This window comes from Amphibalanus amphitrite, unplaced genomic scaffold, assembly GCF_019059575.1.
Source record: "Amphibalanus amphitrite isolate SeventyFive unplaced genomic scaffold, NRLGWU_Aamphi_draft 001562F_arrow, whole genome shotgun sequence".
Lineage (NCBI taxonomy): Eukaryota > Metazoa > Arthropoda > Thecostraca > Balanomorpha > Balanidae > Amphibalanus > Amphibalanus amphitrite.
In genome coordinates, this window is record NW_024883055.1 from 17,018 (window position 1) to 28,047 (window position 11,030).

General features: G+C 47.0%; 1 protein-coding gene across 1 annotated transcript; it reads left to right on the top strand.

Moving 5' to 3' along the window:
• The first annotated feature begins 8,021 nt into the window (after positions 1-8,021).
• LOC122373859 (shematrin-like protein 2) lies at positions 8,022-9,405 on the top strand. Its single transcript, XM_043352249.1, has 2 exons — positions 8,022-8,362; positions 8,783-9,405. Exons 1-2 carry the CDS (start codon positions 8,187-8,189, stop codon positions 8,952-8,954), a joined length of 348 nt encoding a protein of 115 aa, XP_043208184.1. The 5' UTR covers positions 8,022-8,186; the 3' UTR covers positions 8,955-9,405.
• Positions 9,406-11,030: the final 1,625 nt, after the last annotated feature.

Consider the following 11,030-nt stretch of genomic DNA (forward strand, 5'->3'; position numbering starts at 1 on the left):
TGTAAAACAACGATCTATTCATAGCCAAGGTAAATCGTCGACGCGCTCATGGTTTGAAGATTTTGTCGGAATTCGGGTTAGTGTTACACCACGTATTATCCCGCTTCCAAGCGGATTGCCATGAAGCAGCAAAACCACAGATATCCTCATTTTGGGAGGCAGGTGTTCGTTTGACAAAACAAAACAAGCTTACATGGCATGTCCATTTATCAATGCCGTGTCGTACCAAAACGTTAACGTAGGAATGATCGTGTGTAATGGGGCTAAGGCCATCACTTCTTACTATGCAGGCTGCAGCCATGATGAGAAATACATTTCTTATCTCTCATGGTGTGAGAGAAATATTTGAGCAGCAGCTCTATACCAGTGTCACTCAGATCTCTGAAAAGGGACAGGACAGCCACAGCTCTATTATATCGGGCCGGTGCCGCCGCCGCGGCACACCGGCTGGTTACCATACATATAGTTCCGTCGCAGACCGGACGCCAGTATCACCAGATAGAAACTGGAATCAGGATAACCGGTATAGCGACTAAGGGGTATACACTATACATGGACAGCATCACTGAAATAAAAAAATACCACCCTAGTTAGTTTTTGGGTGGTGGTCATATTTTGAACAGCCTTTTACTTATGGTAAACCAGTTTACGATCCAAATACTAGGCCCAATATCAAAGGAATACTATGCAACTACCAATGCTCATCAAAATACCATGGTCTTAGTACGGTAATATTTTTTCATCATACTACCTTGAAACTAAAGCATAACTAATAAGAAACCAAAGCTCTACTAACGCTAGTATTATCCTGGTACCGCCTACTAAGAAAAATACCACCCTAGTTAGTTTTCGAGTGGTGGTCATATTTTGAACAGCCTCTTACCTATGGTAAACTAACTTACGACCCAAATACTAGGCCTAATATGAATGTAAAACCATGTGAATACCAATGCCAGTAAAAATTACCATGGTATTAACACGGTAACTATATGTCGTCATACCATGCCCAAAAACCCACGTGATACTAGCACGAAACTAGGACTTTACTATCGTTAGCTACTCCCTGGTAATGCTTACTAATGACTTATCATGGTAAAACCATCCTTTTGTCATCTGGATACCAGCTTTGCTTTGCTGGCCAACCATCGTAAAACAATAGTTTACTATGTGACATTTATTGTGATATTACCAGTCGGTTAACAGGATCTTACTAGTCATCAACCAGCATGCTTCATATGCTGTGCTTTAGCCTATCCATGCCAAATTTGTTTATCATTACGACAGCCACTTACTGATGCACAACAGCATGCATGACAGTATCTACCTAGCAGTCGACAAAGCAGCTCTTCACTTTTCCAAAGCATCTACCTAGTAACCTACATGAAATATTTCACACATAAAAAGCATTTGGCCACAAACAAAGTTACGTCTGCACATAACCAAACAACGCGCATGAACAACAATTATTACAGTTCACTTTATCATCACAATGCAATCGGTCTCTTTTCACACAATCGTTGAATGTCGCCCTTCCAGCGATTTATCACGCAACACCTTCTCCAAGGGCATTGGTAGCCATATACCGAAGGTTCGAACTTCGAAAGCCAGCTCTGGAAAAGAGCAGGCATTGATATAAGATAAACCAATGGAAAGATTGATTGTGTGTGCTGCAGTGACACTCTATCTCCTACCCCTCCCACCTTGACTCGCAGTGTCCCGTGACCTAGCTCCCAGTTTGATGAAACAAGGATTTAAGATAAGTTGTTTTAAAAAAATGGCAGCATCTAATAAAACAGGGGATTTGTAGGGTAAGGAATTTAGCAAATTTGGGACATTAGGCCAGAGGCTGGTTCAGGTAAAATGCCCTATAATGAATTAATTGCCATGAGGTGCAGTGTTGAGTGTTGGCAATAATTCAAAAATTCTACTCTTAACCAGCGCCCCACTGGGGTATGTTCTGTAACGCACTCCACTGGGGGAGGCGGGGGCTATTTATAGAACCCCCCCCCCGCTCCAACTCCGAAACTACTGGGCCGATTGTCAAAACTGAAACGGCGTCTGATAGCCCTGGAAAAACTGTCGAGCAAAACCTAATTTTATTGACCTCGAGATCACCGTTGACGTCACAGGTCAGATCAAAATAAAATTAGCAACGTTTTGGCTTGTTAACCCTCCCCCGTATAGGGGGGGGGGGGGGGGTCGAACGGACTCCCCCTCGGTTTTTCGCGAATACCTCGCGTAAAAAGCGGCCGACCGCAACGAAGCTTTCAGTACCCTCGAGTTATAATCAATTTTACACCTACCCTAAAAAATGTAATGGCCCTGACTAATGACCTTTGACCTGTGACCTACTTTTCGAGACCATGTTTGGCCGGAATCGCGATTCGGCGTATGTCGGCTCGCATTTGCCGCGCGTTTGCAGTCCTTTCGTGGTTTCAAGCGTTCAAACATGGGATATGATGCTGCTCCCATGCATTAGGGTGGATGTCAAGGTCACCAGAAGGTCAGGTCAGTTCATTGACCTTTGATGACCTCGGTTTACTTTTTCGAGTTTTATCAGCATCTTTCTAGGCTAGTTTTTTTAGCTGATTTCGAATTTAACAACCATATATGAACATTTACGAAGTAGTTTTGGTGCCTTCGTAACATGTTACGAAGCTGTCAGAGGCGGTTGCCACCTAGTGCACCTACTACGAATACCCGGCAAAACCCTTACTGGTTGACCTGACCTGACCTGACCCGACCTGGCCTAAATGCATGAAGACATCATCTATGATCATAGCTAACATGATATTCGTGATCAGTTCCCTAAAAAACCCAATAGCAGCCACGTTTTACGACGTTCTAACAGGTCCCAGTTTTCCCCACTTTTGGGTCATTGACCTGACCTGGAAGGTCAACCGATGACCTAGGACCGACGACCTAGGATAAAATTGGGTACCATCGGCTTTCTCTCGTCACGGGCAGCACGCTCGTTTTTTCCGCGAAGCTCTAGCTCAATCAGGGGCGAAACGGCAAGGAGGGGGTTCAACGGACCCCCCCCCCTTAAACGTTCGTGGCTGAAAAACACCAATACGGGCGAGGGTTAACCCCCACCCTACTGTGGGGAGGGCTATTCATAGCCCCTCTCGTGTTTACGCAATATCTTTAAAACCGCTGGACGTATCAAAACAAAGCTTTTAGGACCTTCGGCTGCATCAATTTATTTGACACCTTGTGCACTAATAAAATTTTCGTAGCTACTATAGATCGGCCGGAAATGACGCCAGAGTGACATCATGTTCGGCCGATTTTGATGCAAAGCATTGAACAACGGTAATCGCTCTCAAGATCTGAGTTTTAACCCGGCAAGCGGTGGGCCTCCCGGCTACCTTCCGCGCGGTGGGAGGGGGGGGATTTTTGACCCCCCCCCCCCGAATCTCCGAAGCTACTATGACGGATCGGTAAAATTTAAATGGCGTTCGATAGCCTTGTTAAATTTGTCGAGGGAACTTCAATTTCATTGACCTCGGGGTCACCGATGACATCACAGGCCAAGTCAAAGATAAAATGTTTCACCGTTCACGGGTCTTTTAAGGAATGCGCTGCAACATCGAGTAAAGGGCATTTTGTCAAAAATCAGCGATAGGGCGTGAGTTGCCTATTATACGAGCATATGTTGCTATTGGAGGTCACTGATAATACCAGGTCCGATCACCAAGGGTCAGCACATGAACCTATCTTTACTAAGTAGGGTTGTGCGATGCATGTTTTATGGCCAATTTTTCATATTCGCCTCAATGGTGTTGGTTATAAGACCATCAGGGACGGTTTTTTGGTCACTTTCTGGTGGAGGTCAGGTCAATGTCAGGTCAAAAAGGTCAAATTTCAGGTCAAAGTTGATAGTTTCGCATAAAATTGGTATTGATTCGATGCCACTCGTCACGGCGAGTCTAATGGTGGTCTTTGTTTTGCGCTTTGTGGTCTAGAATTGCCAAAATCGAGTTTGAAAATTTGACGTCATTAATTTTGAACAGTTTTTTTTTGTTATAACTTGGCAAAAAGGAGTTATCGATCTAATACTTGGAATGTGAATAGAAGTCCATAGTGGCTATTACATATATTCCGTTTGTTTCGAAAATCGAAAAACTTTTGGGATTTTTTGGCTATTATATCTATTTCTTTTTATTTTTGGGGTCAACTTCAAAAACAAAATCAAGTGACCTGACCTGACCTCAGCTATATTCAGCTAAAATGGCCTAAACTGACACATACAACACTGATTTCGATATATATGGCCTACATGAACCATAAAACATGTCTCACGTCACCGATGCACGATATAAAGCTTTCGTGACCTGGGATGAGATGGCCTTGACCTGAAAAATTCGAAGTACAAGTTCGGTACCCTCAGGTTATGTTACGCATATATTCACGAGTGTGCAAACAAAAAATGAGCCTGATCTGATTTGTTGGCCGGCGCCCAGAGTGCCAAGACGCTGATATTTTTACTTTGACCTGACCTGTGACGTCATCGATGACCTCGAGGTCAATGACATTAGGCTTCGCTCAACAATATTTCCAGGGCTACCAGGGGCCGTTTGAATTTTGACAATCGGCCCAGTAGTTTCGGAGTTAGGAGCCCCCCCCCCCCCCCCCCCCACTGTAACGTGCTGTAACGTGCTGTGGGGCGCGTTAGAGCACATACCCCAGTGAGGCGTGGGTTAACAAATAAAAAAACACGTTGATTTCCGACGCTGGGAAATGCCCGCAACGATACCCACCCCACCACCCTCCCCCTACCCGGTCCAACAGGGTCTCAAGGAAATTCAACAACATGAACCGAAACAAAGGCTGCGATCTTTGCTGGAAATGGCACTCGTGAGATAAGTATTATTATGCTGAAGATACAACGACTTACTTGTTATTTCCGAGTATCCTCCACCGTCAGCTACGCTAACCACCCACACAATCACCGTTCAAATATTTAAAACCACGGAGCACCTTCACAACGCCGGCGCGCGGCCGGAACTGACATGGCGGCGCCGCTGCAGCAGAGTCAGACGCACGTGGATTGTTAGTAAGGGTGTAGTGTTGTCATGGTGTTGCCATGGTATACCTTACCATAGCAGCAGAAGCACACCCAGGGAACTGTTGCAAGAAATTTCTGGCCTTTCGTCCATAAAACTATTAATTGCTCAGGGTCTCAGCTAGTCCTTGGATGACGCTCCTTCCAACATATCAAAAATTGGCAAACACCTCTATGGAAAGGAGGAGACTTGATCGCCGAATTCACCTGCTGGATCCGCCCGTGGAAAGGTTGATTTTACTATGGTAGGGAATATTAGCTTACGAGGGTATCTACTAGCCTCAGGTGGTTACCACCTTGTAAACTGGGGTACAAAACCACCCCTGATAAACGTAACCATGGTAATATCAACATGTCAAGGCAGGATAGTATTCAGCACCATAGTAGGCTGGTAGTAATATGATGGTAGGCTGATGGTAAAATTTACCAAAGCTAGTAACTTAGTAAATTGATGGTAAAAACTTTTTTCAGTGATATCGCTCCGGAACTGACCTCCGATATGCAAACAGCATTACAAAAAGGCTAGAGTCGGCCGACCAGCCGAACATGAGCTGCTCCTGTGCCGCGGGACGAATAGCGACGAATAACGAACAACGAATAAGGAATACGGAATAACAGTTCCCTTGCCACTTCTTGTACGAGCTTCGAGGTGTAAAACGGGTGCTAGACGGAGCAGCGGAACACACCCACTCACTCACAACACCCACTCCTCAGCACTCTCGGCCCTTTTTCAGGGACCATTGACCACAAGTGTCCGGTCACATTCGTATAGTTAGTATTTCAGCCTGCTGTTGTGAAGCTAGCCGTAAAAGCCGATTGTTCCGGCATGGCAGCTGCAAGCAGTTCTTTCGGCATTATTTTGGCTTCGTAGATATTGGCCTGTTCGAGTGCCACTGCAACTCATTCGGGACTGATTTTCGCCCTGAGTTGTTTTCATTGCTTCTTTGTTATGACATCACTTTGGTTTCGGTCTCATCTTTCGGCTAATTGCAATATAACCTATTTTAAACTCCTGGATCTTGGATCTTTAAACTCTTTGATGGATCAGAGGGAATGACCAAGAGGAACAACACGTCACAAAGGGACCATTGAAATCACAGGCGCAGCGCTCGTACAGAAGTGAGCTAGCCTTCAGTACAGGTTTGGAATCTGAGGGCTAAGCTGTCTCACACCGTATGAGGTCGGATTAGCCATGGCGGTGAAGTTAATCTCAGCTCTAATTGTGTCGCATGCAGTTTAGATATCACGGTTGTAAGATATGGAATGGCCTCCACATTTACGACAATGCTCTATTGCCGAGTTTAGCAAATACCTTAAAAGTATAGCGGATGCTGGCGAATTAAGCGGTTAGGAATGTAGCACTGAAATGCGTCTTCTTCGAATGTGTATATTGAACTTTGCGAAAATTGTGGATAAGTGTGCATTGAAAATGTTAACAATGTTGTATGAAATGTGCCAACGGTGCGAGGCCGTGTTTTTATCTGTGCTTTTGCCAGTGTCCGTCGCAATGCCCACTTGCTTGTGGGCTGTGGCTGTTGGGTGAAACGAAAAATAAATAAAATAAATGATAAATAATACACCTTTAACCTGCTGTCAGATTTAAGCTATAAATTTGTTACGCAAATAAGCTCCTGATGCGTCGTTGTATGCATATCATATGCGGTCCTAGCACGCTGTGCAGGGCCAGCCTGCCGGCCGCTCGCCCGGGGCGCCGGACGGCGTGCTGGCGTTCCGCTCGGGAGGTCGGTGCAGAGGTCAGCGGCACTGCCCTTGCAAATGTGTACCTATACCTACAGTTGGCTACAGAATGATGGTCCACTCCTCACAAGCTATCAGTTGAACTGTTGACTGATATGCTAATAAGTACCGACTCTCCCGCAATTTAACGTGCCAATGAGCGTAGTTCTAGGTAATATGCCTATGCCTATGGTATATGCCTATGATGCAGTAGCGGCGGAACACCTTCAATTAACGGGGGCACTGCCGACTTTTGGTCCCATTCTTTCCATACAAAGCCCATAGGGCTAATGTAAAAATGTCAAAATTCAAGGGGGCACGGTGCCCCAGTGCCCCCCCCCCCCCCGTTCCGCCGCCTATGCTAGGATGAGGCGTGAGCGTAGGGTCACATGGACAAAATGTGCCACTCAGCCTGAGTGCTGCGCCCAGCCTACCATTCCAGGCAACCATTTTCCTGTGAGAAATGGAGCATTATTCTAAAGTCAACTGTACCTATGTATTTTTACATCCATATTCCATTGTAATAGACGCAGGGCAGCGCGGGCAGGGGCAGGCCGTCTGGAGCGCCGCGGAGGCACCCTACATACATCTCTCCCCGGCCGGGGAGGTGTCCTCTAATTACCCTCCCTAGGACTGGGGTGGCACTAGCCTGATAACGCCGTCCTGGCCCGCCCAGACGGGCCCAATACTCAGCATCCGTCATATATTTCTTATAGTGTTGATGTTTTCTCAGCGTAAGTGTATTTTGCGAATAATTAAAACTTTAAAAAGCTTCTGATGCGTCTAATTTGTTGATGCCGTGCCGCGTCGTCGTCTTCTTATAGAAGTAATTTACTGAAGATTCGAATAATTTCTACTCGAATTAGCTTCATTACGTGATAATCTGCATGCTACCGAATCATTAGCGACATCGCCAACGGAAACCCCGCACCGCCTCCTGACCTTGTCTCAACACTGCCGCAAAGAGCTCATTTTCGCTCACCTTTGGCGGATCTAATCAGCATTTTCCCACGCGCAGTCACCTGCGGCATTTTCGCCGCACTTGCGGCTGACTCCAGCGGCAGGGCATGATCATCTAGCACGTCATCTGATCTTCACTCGCCCCTGAGCGCCATGACCTGCGGATAGTAAAAACCGCCCGGGTCAGCCACTTGTGGCGGTTGAAGCCTGAGGAGGTTTCCAAAGGTCGAGACCGGCAGACAGCCCGGGGATATCTAGGCGAAGTCGTACACCGCCCAGGCCACGCCCACGTGCACTTCAACCCAGTCACAGCTCGCTGTAACACACCAGTCAAACGTGAAACGATGTGAAAACCAACCGCACACACACATCTTTCCCACAACACCTCACAAGAGTATAAAACTGCCATCGTACCCTTCCAATGCATCACACTATCCAAGACCCTCTCAGTGCGTCTACCGTCTCCGAAGACTCCTCCAATATGGCCGCCGGTCGTTGTCTTTTCGCTGCGCTCTTCGTGGCTGCCCTGGCGACAGTGACCCTGTGCCAGTTCGAGCTGGGTGGTTACGGGAGCCCGTTCGACGCCGGATTTGGAGGGTAAGTTAAAAAAACCCTCTGGCCTATCCACGGCGACATTTAGCAACTCTGGTCAAGTTTAACTTTGTTGCTTTCTTCCATGAATATGTTTTATAATTTGTATAAAAATCACATAAATTAATCCTTAGATTTGCTTTGCAGACCACTAGTTAGGGATGCAAAATCCGAGCTTTTCAATTAGAAGTTATTATGTGAAATATACTGGCCGAAAATAGCGTTCAATACCGCCTTTTTGGATCCGCCAATGTATGAATACCTAGCTGGGTCAAAACCTAGGACAAATGCATACCAGAACATATCCAGAGAATACATATTCGGAGCGGAACGGTTTACATCATTCGACCTCTCAACATTTCTTCATCTAACGTCATCCGTTAGCATTACCTTCACTTAGCTAACACCCCGTTCATCCTCCATCAGGCCAGGAGGCTACGGCGGCCCCAGTGGCAGCTTCAACAGTTACTGGAACGGCTACGACAACGGCTACGGCGGTACGACGCTCTACCCTCGGGATGGAGCTGGCTACGACCCCGGCTACGGCCGTGGCTACGGAGTCTACGGCGCCGGCTATGGCTACGACGGGTTCTTCTAAAAATAGCACGCCACAGCCATGTTGGGGAAATACGGTTGTGATCTTTTCAGCCTGTAATATTTGGTATTTCTTCTGCGTTCAGTTGTTGACAAAAATTGCAATTTCGTTAGCGTGTAATCAAGTGGATTTGTGATCGTCATTCGTCATTGTCCAATCCAGTGATTTTGCGCTTGTATCATTCGGCATCCAGTCACCTGATGCCGTTACTCGACTCCATGCCCGTTCATCGTTCCTCTGACGTCACTGAGTTGGTCCTGTGACGTCATCAGTGTTGTGTCGCTGTCAGCTGAGCCCGCTGGGTGTCGCTAAGGGTACCAGAGCGGCGGCGCGTAACCGACTGGAAACACTGGTGGCGTGGGTGAATTTGTGCGGTTCGTATATCGGTTTCCCGCTGTTCTTGTGTCACTTGAAATTAATGTGTTGTGAAATACATGCATGTGCAACAGCAGGACGTAAAGTTGACGATATTCGAGCTCACGCAATATAGCTGGACGAGTCGAGCAGTGTAAAGCAGCGAGCAGCGTCGCTGGACAAACACCAAACACAACTGGAGTTGCGGATGATTGAGTGCAATTTAATAGCCGTTTATCAAAGCGGAAAAGCTTACGCACACGAGCATCAAAATTTCTAGGATATATTATTTGTTTTAATGCGAACCATCAAACACAACAGCTGTTTGCCCTTTGCAGCCAGGACTTTGTCGCTAAACCAAGTGCTCTTGTCCAATATTCAGTACCGCTTGAGATCGCGCTACATCATATTTTCGTTTATTACGGAGCGAGCGAAGCGAGCGAAGTCTTTCCTTAGATTAACGGAAATTTCTGAGTATGAGCGGCCGCCCGGCCGGCCGGCCGGCCGGCCGGCCGTGCGGACGCTTTTGCGAGGCTTATATCTCAGCAACCACTTGACCGATTTACACGCGGTAATTTTTGTAGGGTAGCTTCATTCCTTCTACCAAGTATTGGACTATTCCCGATGCATATAGGTGACCCCTTATGCACGTGCCACGTGCAAAACGAAGAGGTGTCAATTTTGTAATTGTTGCAATATCTCGGTAACTACTTGGCCGATTGCGCTGAAAGTTGGCATGTAGGTAGGCACCCACTAGGCACTGCATATCCATGTGCCAGAGTTGGGGTGCTGCTGCACGTGCGCACGTGCAGGGGTCGTTTCCAGATCTCGAGAACGGCTGGACCGATGGCGCTCAAATTTGGTACACGGTTAGGGACCAGTTAGTAGGGTGCCGTGCACAAGTCAGTTGGGACCCATTTTGCACGTGCGCACGTGCAGGGTGCCGCTCCTAGATCTCGAGAACGGCTGGGCCGATTGTGCTCAAATTTGGCACATCGCTAGAAACCGGTCAGTAGGGTGCCGTGCACAAGTCAGTTGGAGGTACCCCCTCGAAATTTCGCACGTGCAAGACTCACCCCCTCGCTCGCTCCGTTAGTCGCCCCAAAAGGCGCTATACTGGTTTTATTATTACCACAAACGTCACTTCCTCAGCTGTTATTTTCACAGTTACAGTGATAACAGCAATATTGTGACCTATTGAACTACGACACATATTTTAAATACCTATGTTAAAACCAAGTTCTATCTAAGGACAGGACATTCGTCTTTCAAGATATAGTTAACTGAAATGATAATTACGGAGCGAGCGAAGCGAGCGGAGTCTTACGTAGAATAACGGAAATTTCTGAGTATGAGCGGCCGGCCGGCCGGCCGTGCGGACGCTTTTGCGAGGCTTATATCTCAGCAACCACTTGACCGATTTACATGCGGTAATTTTTGTAGGGTAGCTTCATTCCTTCTACCAAGTATTGGACTATTCCCGATGCATGTGGGTGACCCCTTATGCACGTGCCACGTGCAAAACGAAGAGGTGTCAGTTTTGTAATTGTTGCAATATCTCGGTAACTACTTGGCCGATTGCGCTGAAAGTTGGCATGTAGGTAGGCACCCACTAGGCACTGCATATCCATGTGCCAGAGTTGGGGTGCTGCTGCACGTGCGCACGTGCAGGGGTCGTTTCCAGATCTCGAGAACGGCTGGACCGATGGCGCTCAAATTTGGTAC

What these genes read in the sequence shown, in the direction of transcription:
- LOC122373859 (XM_043352249.1), top strand. Translation starts at nt 8,187, where the DNA reads ATGCATCACACTATCCAAGACCCTCTCAGTGCGTCTACCGTCTCCGAA. An exon ending in TTCGACGCCGGATTTGGAGG is followed by an intron (nt 8,363 to 8,782) that starts GTAAGTTAAAAA and finishes ATCCTCCATCAG; the next exon opens with GCCAGGAGGCTACGGCGGCC.